General features: G+C 43.1%; 1 protein-coding gene across 10 annotated transcripts in view; it reads left to right on the top strand.

Annotated features, from left to right (window-relative positions):
* Positions 1 to 4,568: 4,568 nt before the first annotated feature.
* LOC120798511 (partitioning defective 3 homolog) overlaps positions 4,569 to 13,861 on the top strand; it is a 233,714-nt gene continuing 224,421 nt past the window's right edge. For 5 of the 10 annotated variants that reach the window (XM_040142808.1, XM_040142802.1, XM_040142801.1 and 2 more), the window contains exon 1: positions 4,569 to 5,033. In XM_040142808.1, coding sequence (XP_039998742.1) covers positions 4,914 to 5,033 — 120 coding nt within the window. In that variant the 5' untranslated portion in view covers positions 4,569 to 4,913. The remainder of the gene's footprint in view (positions 5,034 to 13,861) is intronic. The other 5 variants (XM_040142806.1, XM_040142803.1, XM_040142807.1 and 2 more) reach the window with 1 other exon arrangement.

The raw sequence follows: 13,861 nt of genomic DNA, 5'->3' as shown, positions 1-13,861 counted from the left end.
GTCCTACTGTTTTTATGCATCAGTTGTTCTTACAAAGAAAACCATCCAGGTGGAATCTGAATATATTTCATCCTCTATGCATATTCTATTTCTTGTTGTGTTCCTAATTCTGCCCTTTTTTTTTTTCTGGTACCATTTGCCGCTTATGTTCCAATTTTGCCACAGAATATTTTTTTGCTACTTATCATTTTGTAAAACTCTTGTGTCGCACTCATCTCAATAACGGAGCCGTATCACGTCAGCTATCCTGGCCTTTGGCGCCCTCGCCCCGTTGCCCCCCCCCCCCTCAGCTCCTTCCTCCCCCCTCCCTCCTCCTCCCATCTCCTTGGCCTGTCCCGCCAGAGCGTGGATGCTCCAGATGGTCGAGCACCGGCAGCAGAAGGGGGACCCTTGGCAGGGGGGGGGGGCACAAAGGCCTGACAGCAGGGATCCACATATGACCCGGGCCAGACAGCTCTTTAGCACAGAATTAGCCCGGGATGAACACATAACACAATCACATGCTGATAAGACCATCAAAGAGGTATTTGGGCCTCTGCTGTGGGGCTTGCAGCTTAACTGGCCTCATTCGTTAAATTTCACAGTCCTTCCAGGACTCGTTGACTTCTACATTTTTTCCAGGGTTCCAGGGTTTCCAATAATTATTGTGTACATAAATTCATAAGGGTATGAGTTGGTACGGATGTAGACAATTCTGAGCAAAGGAGCCGCGGGGACGCGCAGATGTGACTGCTGTGTTTTTCTCGCAGCGCGACCTGATCTCCTCTGGTCGGCCCGAGCTGCTGCTGCTTCATTTTTACATGTGATGGACTCTCGTCCAAACGGCATCTGAAAAATGCTGCTATGTGATACAACCGCTGACGTGTCAATGTTAAAAAAAACAAAAAAAAAAACAAAGTGGATTTCTGGCTTGGAATCTTACTGGGGGGAAAATAATAATAGGCACTATTACATACACACGACTTGATTCAACTGTTTATGATCAAGCTGAATAAGAAGTGGCACTAAATGAAATAGTGTCTACTCTGTGAGAGCTTAGGCCAAATGAGGTTTGAGAACAGGTTTTAATCATAGTGAAAGGAGAAAATGTTCACTCTGTACCACAAGAGGTCACTACTGATTTACATATGGTGCTCTGTCAGTCACATCATGACAGACAGGTGGATATTTACACTTTCGTGAAATTAGCTTGTTCCCTGAATTAATCCAAAGTGACAAGCCAAGGTCCATCTTCTTTGCAGTTTTTTTTTTGTTGTTTTCTTTTTTTTGTTGCTTTTTTTATGAATGAATTGGTTTATTGCATTTTACAAAGTGGATTCCTGGCTGCTACCAAGTGTCATTCACTGGCCTTTCTTATCTTTCTAAACGTTATAGCGAAAATGATGATTCCATAAATGCCATAATAATGTAAGATAAAATGTAAGTGACTATTCCTGAGGTTGCCCAGCGTTTTAAAAATATGTCTCTTTCCTTTTCGGAGAAACTCTGCTCTTATGTGTCCCTAATGTTAGTGGATCTCAGAGTTATTCTTGTATTGAATATTTTAACTGACAAAATAAAATGTGTTGGGTAAGAGGACCTGAACGCATTACAAGAACGGGGACCACGTTCTTGCCAGCGGAGCTCATGAAATAGTCCCAAATCAGTGACGCGTGGTTCAAATGACAAATACACACACCTACAAATAGCATGCATGCCTGAGAAATATCATCTCAAGCGGCCAAATGCCAGATTTGGTTGCCCTTGAGGTATTCGACGACATCTATTCCAAATATCTCAGATCTGTTAAGTGTGAAAGTTAATTCTGGACCTTGGAAACAGTAGTTTGACGGAAAAAATAACTCAAGCTCCACTTAAAAGATCTCTCTTGTAAGCCTTAGCTGCATCTCACGGTCTTCTGACGTGGACGGAGTTTGCGTACATCGTGTACTGTAGTTTGCCACTGAGATGCAATCAAAAGCTCAGGGGAAAAAAAACAGCAAGTGGCCCTGTAAGATTTTGATTTTATCGTGTCCTGTTTTCAAAATTTACATTTGTCTCAGGAGAAACATTAACTTCTTTAAAATGATCAATATTGTTATAAAAACTAGGAAACAGATGACCGACCAAGTGCTAGAACTTTTTTTTTTTTTTTAGTTGGCACAAATAATTGGTATCACTTCAAGAGGTGGGTTTCTCATCTTGGAGTTAAACATTTAACAAATTGTGTCTCCAGGGACCTTGACTTATTTCAAAGTCTGTCCCTGAGGGAGATAAAAAACAAATGGGAGATATCAGCCAATGCCGATTTGGTGTAAGTTTGTTAAGTGGCTCTTGCTTCCCCTCCGAGCACGTCGGCACAACTCCTCTAGTAGAACAAGCGCCGGTCAGGGTGGTTTTGACCTTTGACCTTCGCTGCTTCACCACAGTCGCTTGTAATGTCGTTGCAACCGAATCGCATTCTGCTGTTGCACTGTACATAGATCCGTACGAGAACATTAGTTCAATGCCTAAAGACACCCACAATGGCCCCCCTTCGCTGAAAACAGCCCATAACGTTACTTTTCATCGGACCGGCGTGATCGCACGTTTCCTCTGTGACAACTCCCCGTGAAAACCGCCATGGAGAAGTGCTCATATTCTCCGGAGTTGGGGCTGTTTGCTTTGTCGTGACGGCAGCTGAGGATGTGGTTGGTGGCCTGCAAAGCTCCAGCTGTGTTAAGAGTTAAAATAGCCTCCCAGCTGCATGCTGGCACTAGATGGTGGAGTGATCCCATTTAACCAGCGCCCATGTCAACCACAAATACACTTTCCACATACTTGGAATTCAGTGGTTCTCCTGTCTTTATTTGTTCTCACTAAACCATGTGTTGCAGTCCTGCTAGGCCCTATGGGCTCCATAACCCACACTGTTCAATCCGGGGTCTGTCTGATTTGTCGCCTTCTTGAGTTACTACAGTCGTGACATTTGTAAGACTCATAACTGAATGGAATCAAATATTAAAACTTTAGAGTCGATCCACTGGCTCAGGCGGGTGTTTTTTTTTTTTACAGCGGCCAGTTCCTTTCGGCGCAGATGTGTTCCGTGGTTCGAGTCCACCCATGTGTTGGGACAGCTGGTCCTGAAACCCCCCCAGGCGGATCTGGACCGCTTTTCATCTTGGGGGGCTAGGTTCGGGTTCGGTTTCAAACCCAGGCGGGATGACTGACCGAAACAGGAAAGACGCAGGTGCACGAGTAGACTTGAGGCTCTCAGCAAGGGATGCTGTACCATTAAGTGTAGGCCTGGTAATGAAAAGCAGTACGAGGGAAATATGGACACTGATAAAAGCTGGATCACTGGACTTGAGAGGAATAGAATTACTCAGGAAGTCGTTCTCTAATAGCAAACCCAATCTCTGCTCGATCCTAACCTTAAATCTGAACTCAAGCCCTGCCATTCAACATGCCCTCACTTTGGAGGACTTCACTCAACCCTCTGCTCTTGTGACGACTCATCTGCTGTAGCGTTCTGCGTTGTTTTCGATCAGTGTGTGGATTTGAATGTCGTTTTCTCCTCTTCTGTTTGAGCGCAGCGGTGACACCCCACACATTACCCATCCTCACACTGCAACTGTGGCCTCCCCTGCTCTCCCGATGCCTTCGCGTATCGCTGGTAAAATCCACCCTCAAATGTTAGAAGTCCCAGATGGGATTCCCCAGCATTTTCCCTCTTTAGTTAGGAAAATGTATCCGACGCTAGCCGTTTATCTCAAAGCTCTGTCTATCGTTGATGTTCCACTTGCGTAGGGATAAATATTTTTTTGGATCGTTCAATAAACAGTTAGGTTTTATTGTCAAAGACTTTTTAAATTTTTCTAATCAAGGTTGACACATTGTTTGACGTGACTGCGACAGTTCAAGGTGGAAAGGAAATGTGGCGACAGCTTCACTCACCTTTTCATGATATCTGAACTCTTTATTGAAACTTGTTGTTGTATTAATTATTTATTTATCCTAAAGCAGCTGTTGACTTATCAAGGCCTCACTGCATCTTCAGCAGCCGCGTGATCCGGCTCTTCACTAAACGCTTGCTGCAGCTGTCCTCTCCTCAGCACTAAGGAACAATGTTTCCTAAAGTATATACGCTACACAGAGTAAGACAATTTAGTTAAATTGAAATTAAAGATATAACCAATAATAATTTACATTAATAAAATATAGGCTAATAAACTATGGACGGTGTCCACACCTCTGTGGATAAAGCACCATTCCTACCTCCCATTTTTATATGCCAGCCATTAATTACACCCTTTCCTCAGCAGGTTATTAAGTTTTCCCAGGAGTGTCAACTGAAGAAACATGGCAAAAAAAAAAAAAAAAAAAGGGTTAAGTCTGCATCCGTTTCAGCTAGGTCTGCTTCAGCCGACAACATTTTGGGATCAAAATAGAGCAGTGATTGATGACCAGATATTACTTTTTAATTGATCATCTAATGCGATAGGATTTCTCAAAAAGTTGATACATATTGTGATTTTCACCAAACATGTTTTATTTATTTATATTTTCCTGCACTTATATCATAGCTACAGGCTCCACGGTCAATCCTTGATTCCGACATCCCAACAGCACCTGAACGCAACACATGACCGAGTGTTAGCTCAGCAGAGAGAGAGGGAGGAGAGAGAGAGAGGGATCGGGCTCTGGGGAGGGAAGGAAGGAGAGAGAGAAGCTAAACAGGTGGTCTGAAAACACAGAAAACAATGTCGTCCGGCGGGGAGACGCGGAAAGAGCTTTAGTCCTCGCTGCAGTAACGGAATACCGGGACAGCCGCGGAGCAGAACCAACAGAAACCCATGCTCCTTTTTTATTTCCACACGGATTTCTCCTCCTCCTCCTCCTCCTCCTCTCCTCGGTTTGACTCCGAATCTGGGCAAGATCTCGGAGCCTAGACCATGAAAGTCACGGTGTGTTTTGGCAGGACCCGGGTGGTGGTGCCGTGCGGGGATGGAAACATAAAAGTGCACACGCTCATCCAGCAGGCTGTCATGCGATACAAGAAGGCTATAGCCAAGGTGAGTGGCGGCTACTTTTGCGTTCCTGCGGCTTTTGTTATCCTGGAAACAATGTTGCGACGTCCAGGGGGCTGTGCAGCCGCACTCAATATGGCGCAAACTTAAAACAAACGCAGAGCAGAGGAGGAGGAGGAGGAGGCGGAGGGGGAGTAGGGGGAGAGAGAGAGAGCGAGGTGCCCGTTTCTCTGTCTTCGGCTCGTTTCGCACTGTTTGCTGGGCTGGAGGGGCACGCCGTGGCTGCATGTGCCTGTTAGTCGCCGTGCGTTGCTGTTTTCAAAGAAAGGCGCACCGCCATTGTGGTTCTTGTGTTTGTAAACCCCGCGGAACTTCCCCTGGGTTTCTAACCGTGGCACTGGACGAAGTGGGGTTTTTATTTTGGGGGGGTTTCACTGCAGCTCCACGAGTCCCTGAAGCTTTTTGCGCCGGGACGCACGCTCGCAGACCCGGTAGCCCGGTCGGGAGACCCCGGTCGATGCCTCCGAAAGTTGCCGGGGAGAGATTAGCCTCCTAGCAAGTTAGCCAGCGGGCTGCAGAAGTAGGACCGCCGCCTGAGGCGTTCGGGGCTTCGGTGCCGAGCGGCGCAGTCGGCAACGGCAGGGTCCCGTCGCCTCGGCCCACGCTTTTAATTCCAGCGCGTCTGTCGAGAAATACAGACATTTGTTTAGTTGACAATGAGCTCGTTGTGGTGGGGGCGGGAGGGTTAGCTCGGGGTCTCCCAAGTGAAGACCAAGTGATGCCTTCAGGACGGATCAGCGATGCTCCAAATGCAAGGCGAAGAAGAGCAAGAGCAGGAATCTTTATTTTTTTTATTTTATTTTGATAAGTTATGTGGCACTGCAGTGTTGGGAGTAAATTCGGAATGATCCGAGAAAAGAAGCTGCCCTCGGCTGCATGGCAGCTCTGAGCAGGCACCAGGCCCCGTTGGATAGGGAGGGAAGCCGCAGTGCCAAGCTCCAGCTGACGACTGGAGGCATGGACCGGACACATAAATCCTGAGAGATAAAAGGGAACCCAACAAAACTTGTTGCATGATGGTTTTTCCGGGGGGGGGTTAGCAGCAGATAACCTTTGAACTCTAGCAGATAAGGAGAGACTGGGGGGAAAGGAGCATTATAAAAATGCTCTTTTCTTTATATATTTTCTTATATATTTCTTACATATTCCTGGAAATTACGTTTACTCCACCAAAATTCAATGAAACTCATTTTTAGCAGCAACACCAGTTTGTGTAAAAGTCTAAATTTGGCCCACAGACACTCTACTATAATCTAATCTTACATAATTCATCTCCACATTTGGGATTCAGATTTTTTTTTTCTTTTCTTTTTTTTAAAGTGGAAACTGCGATAACAGTAAATTTAGGTCAGTAATGGATTCACGGTGACCGTAATTTCATCAGTTTGCTCTATTGTCCAGCCTTCATTTGAGGTACAAATATGTTGAAGCGGCTCTTCGGGTCTGATAAAGGATAAATGCTTTGCCCTTCCCTGTGCTAACTTTAAGGCGGTCTCTTTTTGTTGTGAGGATAGTGACCTAGAAGTCATACCGTATCCCCCTCTCCTGCTGAATAATTCAGTGGGAGCAGACAGAAAAGTGGAGAACAGATCTGAATAGTCGAGATGCTGAGCCAGGTATAAGGAGCTGATAACAGCGGACCCTGCTGAACTGCTCTCTCCTCCTTTCGTTTATAGAGAACTTACAAATTCTTCCTTGACTTTATGCGATTTTTGGGATTTTATTGTTCTAGTCTTGAAAGAGGGGAAAAATAAAGACTCCTTTTTTTTTTGTCCCGATAGATTCAGAAAGAGCGTTACGAGGAGTTTGGCTCTCTGAGAAAAGTCAGGTAATCTAACTTGTCCTGTAACGCGTGTAAAATAGTTGAATAACTTAGAAAGTCGTTATGATCAATGTGGGTCACTGTGCAGGGGTTGAAGAGTGTAATAAAACTATATATTTACTGTAAAACAGACTGTGATAGGCGGTCTGGCAGATCGTATGATCCTGTGGTTACGGAGATAATGTTACCCAAGATAGTAGTAGTAGTAGTACGCAGAGTCACACATCGTGTTTACCTGCGAGTTTCCATTTGGAGATTAAGTTTCAAACATGCTGCAGAGCCAAGGACCCTGCAGCAAGAAATATATTTTATACATAATAATAGAAACATAATAAATCCTCGAGCTGTAAATAAGCGGCACCTTCTTTTTAACATGAATCCAACGAAATGCCAAAGCCATGAGAGACACCATCCTCTGTTTACCAGCCCTACGCAGGGTTTTGGAAGTAAACCCTTTGCGGTTACTAGCTGGAGTCATTATTGCATCTGGCTAGAGGTTCAGATATTTGTAGTAACTGTTTTTTGAGGTTATTATCATGATTGAGGAAAGAGCAATTGTCTCGAAAACCCGGCTTCGCTGCCGGTTAATGCCGAGGGTGAATTGTGCCTGTGTGCTGGAAATGAGGCCACGCATCCAATTCTTATTCTGTTTTCTTTCAAGCTTTAACCTAAATTAAAAAAAAACAAAACAAAACCCAGAGCTCCTCATGATCCTCACCCACAATAACAACATACTGCCTCAACATAGAACACCCTTGTTTGAATCACCTCATATCTGCGTTTATTGCTCCAGCCCCACCCAGCCCTCGTTTCATCCGTCCAAGGCTGGGCATTTTTTCACGTCTCGTGTCTAGCAGTCTTTTGGAAGTCTTTTGGTCACGAATGTTGTGTCGAAGATCACAGCTTTTTTTTTGTTTTTTTGGTCAGCCCATCTTAATAAGAGGCCCAAATTTAGCCTGGGTGTTTTCTCCCGCTTCACTGTTTGTATGGACCTTCTTGTAACTTGTCATTAGAGAGGAATGCTTCCTGCGGTAAAGAAAAAGCAGTCGATCTAAGCGCCTCTAATAAGCACGTAATTAGAACAATGAGGACACTAGGACGAGTGTTCAGATGCTGTTTGTACAATGCTCTTACACACAAATCTGACTGGACTTGAAAAAGTTTTGAAAGTTAAGAAATCTCTGAAGTTCTTGGGAAGAAAAACAGTCGCAGACGATCCCCCCACTGCTCTTTTTCCTTCCACAGATCATGGGGTAAATCCTCACTAATTACCGCCCGTTTCACTAACTGTGAGTGCAAGCGTTTAAAATGACACCCTTGACTGGAAAACTGTCTGGTGGTATAATGCCCCAAACCCTCAAGTGACGTGAGTGCTGGCATGTCAGAGGAATCAGGAGTTTCGTCTCCTTTGGACTGTTCCTCATCTTTAAAAGCCTCCAGGGGGAATATCAGGTGTCTGGGCTGTTGTCACCACGCCGCTCACAGCAGATTTCCATCCAGCTTCACGCTGCTGGAGAGTCCTCCTGGGGAGTCCGGGCTATGGTGTTTGTACTTGACTGTTGAGGCGGACAGATTTAACGTGACTTTGACCTCTTACGGACAATAAGAACAGGTGTCTGCTGTTATATGAGCAGTGTGCGGTTGAAAATAGGTAATGTTTTTATTTACTACAGTTTTAGGTGCTGATAAACCCAGTAGGGCTGAAAGTGGGCATTATTCCTTTACTGACATAATCTATTATTTTCAACTGAATTGATTAGATATTTAATCTTTAAAATGTCAGACAATTGCCAGAAATGCCATTCATAAGTCCCCAGAGCCCGAGATGTTATCTTCAGCCTGACGTTTTTTTCTGACCACCAGGCCGAAAAAGTCAGAAATATTCAGTATACCGCAACATAAAACAAAGAAAAACATTAAATTGTCACATTTGAGAAGCGTCAAATTACAGAATTACATGAATCACAGAAAACGATAAAACAATCGTCTACATATCTCTGGCCTAAGACCAATGCTAACCTTTCAAGATAATGAGATGCTCTCTGCAACAAGAGTTTTTTTTTTAAGTTTTCCTCTGGTTAATGGGTGTGATTTATCCTTCAGTTTTTAAAGTTAGTGGCATGTACAAATATTTTACAGAAGATAGTCAGGGGAAAAATGTGTTTTAGATCATGTATCTAAATTGGAATGTCACAGGTTGAACAACAGTCTCCAAAGATAAGCAGTCTCAGTGTGGATCTAGCTCAGGGAATCGTCAAATTTTAGCAGCACTGTAGTTGACATACTCCAATCTGTCAGCCTGTTTTTAATCGTGTCCTGATTTTCTTTTTGTATGTGCTGTAGCGTGCTCAAGATAAACTACACACACACAGTATTTACACAAAGGAGTGTCTTTCATTAGTGCGCAGCAGCCTTTAATGGTCCTGCACACTGTGAGAGTTAACTGCTGGTGTTACGGCCATTCCCCGACAGATTAACATGTTTGCCACCAGAACTGTGCCACATCTTCAAAGGCAGAGCTCCAACTTTTGAAGTAGGCCCTATGTTGTTCAAAAAGAGCAACGCAGTTACATGCACGAAAGGGACACTGAACTCAACTCGCCGCGCTTGTGTAAAGTGCAGCTCTTTACCAAAGTTGCCACGCCAACGGTATTGGCGCCCCATTATCACAGATGCATGTTAAATGGAGAACGACGTGTGGGCGGGTGGACCCCTGGGCAATGCTGTGCAGCACCGCGGCGGTTTTTACGGATTGCAAAGAAATTTAAAAAACAAACGCGCCTTGAGCTAGCATTTTTATTCTCTGCTACATCAGTGAAGCTTTTAAATCTCCTGTTTTCTTGCTAACAATGCAGGAATGGCACTAATGATGTTATCGTGAAGGGGTTTCCAAAGCACTTACCTCGTATCAATGTCATCTAAACATCAGTTGTATTATTCTGTGCATGGAGGGGTGTGTTCACACCGAGCACCGATGTTTATTTGTACCTGTAGCTAGTTTAGAGCGGTGTTGTTTGAGTTTAGGTGGAAGTAAATGATCCTAGTGACGCTTCTTAAAGGTTCTAAGCTCAGGTGTTTCCAATGTCTGGACTGCAATGAGATCGCGAGCGGTGATCGTGCGCAGCTACAGCAGAAACGATCCCAAAACATGAGGTTGTGCTGGTATAGAGAGATCTTAAATCCATTAGCTCACCTGGCATACCAGAATTAATCAAGGTCAGAGGTCATCTTGGACAGATTTTTTTTAAAGTTATTTCTCATTGTAATTTGAGGCAAAGAAATCTTAAGGGTGATTATACCGTCGGTGTAGGTGCAGTAGATCTACCTCCGGTGGGTCGTAAGCCCAAATAATTTTACAGTTCATCTGTTTGATCCTCATGTCACCAGGCTGTACCAGCCAGGGGTTCCTGCTTCCAAAACGGGCACAGTGCAGGATTAAAAGCTTCGCTGATGATCCCCGGGCCGCTGACTTTGCCCTTGACCAGACTACTGTGAAAAATGTCCTAAAACATGACCTAGCACAGCATTTCATTTCCTAAAGGAGTCAGCTAAAGACACAGTGGAATGAACCGAAGAAAACCAGCCATATGAGGCTTCCTGTGGGAAATTGTAGACAAATATTAGGGCACAATGGTTGTGACACGTAATATATGCTTATAAAACAGGTACATACTGTCTCAGAGTATTCCCCTTACTTCCAAATAACATTGCTCTTGAAAATAAAGAATTCAAGCAGTTGACATTACATAAAAGGCTTTGAACAACAGGAAAGATGATGTAAGGTATATAGTCTTTTTTTCCCTTAAGACACGAGACATTCTACACAATTGTTTTTTTTTTTAAAATTTACATAAGGTAGCTGTCATCCTTACCAGTGTTTGATATGTTCATGTCGATGTGACCATTAAAAAAAAAAAAAAGTGAGACCTTCATCCATCATTTGCCTGCAGGGTTTTCACAGGAGGGGAGTGGAATCATTAGCAGAGCAGAGCAGCTGATATGAAGTAGGAGAGCTGTAAAATGCTGACAGCAGAGTTCACAGATGGTGGGAAGACCGGTGCTCTCCTTTTTGAAGTTCATTTACATTTTAGAAGTTGCATATGATGACATTCTTTAAATTGTCAGTAGTGGAAGAAACCAGTCTTCAAGGGTGGAATGATCGAAGCAAAGCCAGCCCGACAGAGCATAAAATAATACTTCTGCAAACATAGAATGCTATTTATTGGGGGCATTCTATAGATGCGATACTCTCCTACAGGTGGTTGAACGTAAGGACGTGCTGAACAGGTTGCGGACATCATAAATTTACTGCTTTACATGGCAGTGCTGCAGACTTGAGACTTAAACTCAATTTTTGTTTTAAGTAACAGAAATCAAGTCCCAAGTTCTGACTCTGTAAATTAATAACATGGGAGCAGGCAAGACGTGCATGGCCATATACTTTGAGTATTTATTTACTGGTGCATTGAAGGAACTCAGTTTCAGCTGTGTACAAACATTGACACAGCTTTGGAAAAAAATGTTTGAATGCTGAGGTTAATGGTCAGCATTCAGAGACCTTACGCGCTTGCTCTTGACTTTCAGATCGCTCATGGAGGCTTGACTTGGACTTGCCTGACTTGAGGCTCGCTGTAGACTTGAACCAATCTCGACCGGTTTGAGACTTGCTGTGAGGCTAAAAACAGCTGCGGTCAATAGCTGTATATATTGACACTACATGCATTGATGCTGACACACATGTCGCGGAAAATCGGGATAATCCCAAACTGTCCACACAGATGCTTTCGTAAATGATCCCTTCATTGACAAAAAGCACAAAAGTTGAAACTGTAAAGGTTTTCTTGAATGCCACACGTTGCAAACTGAACTCTTGACCGCAATGGGGGAAGGGCTGAGTTAATGAGAGTTCAGATCATAATACTTAATGATACAGAGAGCTTAAGTGGTTTACAGAGTGCTATGAAAACAGATTACTTGAACCCTGGCGTGGGTCCAGTCAGCTGAGCATTGGCACCCCAATCGTGCGCACCAAAGCCGGCTACATATGGTGCTGGATCCCCCGGCAGGCCCTACAGACAAAGTAGGCCAGAGACTGACTGGCTGACTGACAGCAGCATATTTCTGGATGACGGCTGCCTCAAAATTATCACAACCACTTGAAGTTCTGTTGATGTGTGCCTGCATCACAGGGTAGTGTTTTGAGGTCAAGTCGCCCCCTCCCCCCTTTCGGTTTAGCTGTAGACTCTCTTCCATAAACAGAGGAAGCTCCTGAATGTAAACTGGTGCAGGGAAAAAGGATCAGGAAGCTTATTAAAAGGTTTTATGATATCTGCGCTGCTCTGCTGGGATATTTTTTTTGTCAGTGTTTGCCGACCATGACTTTCAGCTGGACAGCACACTTTATTTATGAAAGGGATTCTTAGCGTGTCAGAAGGGTGTTTGTGGAAAACCGGGGTGTGATGCTGGGAAAAAGCTTGCGTTTCAGGCAGAATACAGTCATTGTAGAAGCCAACCACAAGTGCGAGTTTAGGATGATTTGACCTCAAGAAGATTTAAAGACTTAAAGGTTTAAAGTGTGAGTCTTGTTGAAGTAAGCTTACGACATTTTGCATATAAAGATATACTGTGTTCACCATTTAAAACATGTGACAACATAAAACATCTGGCATGAAAGAAAAACTCACCAGTCCATGTTATTGAAGTTATTAGCAATTTGAGTGATTGCTTACAGAACAGTGCCATTACTTGGGTTGAACAGTGCATAGTATTCATCTTTGTGCTTTTTTTTTTATTTTTTATTTTGGAAACTCTGTTCTAATCAGTCCAGCTTGAAATTTACTCAGGAGTTTTGTGGTTTGAGCAACTTCAACATTTAAATAGACTTAACTGATAGTTATACTAAGCTGGCCAAGCACAACTGGGTAGTCATCAGTTTTCTCCCATAATAAACATGGAGGTCCCAAAGCCCAGACGTTGTCTCCAGGAGCACACAGGAACAATGTTCTCTTTGGACTCTTAATCTCCTGGTCCTTTTATGTTAGCAGCATGATTATGGAAAAGCTTTTACCTTTAAATTGCCTTTTCTAGTTTACGATTAAGGAAAAATCCACTATCTCATATCCTGTCATGACACATTGGCTTTGCTTAATGTTACTATAAAAGGGTGCCAGACTGCCTTCACAATCACATCTGTCTGGGAATACTCAGTGCTCACATCATTTGCTCAATTATATGCCTGCAACTAAAGATTATTTTTATTATTACTATGCAGATGATTTTTTTATTTCGATTTAATCATTTGGTCCGTGAAATGTCAGAAAATAGTGACAGCCCATCCGTTTACTAGAGTTTTTCAATTGGCTATCATGCAGGCAAAAAAAACAGCATATTTTTATATCGTAACGCTATAACCAGACATTTGTGGCTTGAAATATTATTTAAATGTTTAACAAAATTGTTGTTGATTCATTTTCTGTCAGTCGACTTACATATTTATCGGCTAATCATTTCAGCTTTACTTAAGTACAAGTAGCAATATCATAATGTAAGAATGTGTATTTGATATACTCGAGTATAATGACAGTGTTTCCTTCAGAAGTACACTGAAGTAAACGTATAAAGTAGCTTAAACTGGAAATACTAACACAAAATACAAGTATGTCAGGCTTGTATTCAAAGGATTTTGGTTTATTAAAGCTTTGGTATGTTACTATCACTCCGCGATCTGGTAACATGGCAACAGCTAAAATGAAGTCAGATAGATCAGGAAACAAGAGCACTGAGATGATCAGACAGTGAAAACAAAACGGTAAACAAACAGTAAAATTAGAACCCAAGCTCTGTAGCAATGTTGCTGTGTTCCCACATCTCGGGAATTTCTGTGGTTTATTATTAGGGCTGTGTGATATGACCAAAATCTCATATCCCGATATAGGTCATTATATCTAGATCTAGATCTAGATCTAGATATAGATATAGATATCTATATCTA

This window comes from Xiphias gladius, chromosome 14, assembly GCF_016859285.1.
Source record: "Xiphias gladius isolate SHS-SW01 ecotype Sanya breed wild chromosome 14, ASM1685928v1, whole genome shotgun sequence".
NCBI classification, from domain to species: Eukaryota; Metazoa; Chordata; class Actinopteri; order Istiophoriformes; family Xiphiidae; genus Xiphias; species Xiphias gladius.
The sequence above is the reverse complement of the archived record's forward strand: the minus strand, read 5'-3'. Positions and strand labels throughout refer to the sequence as shown.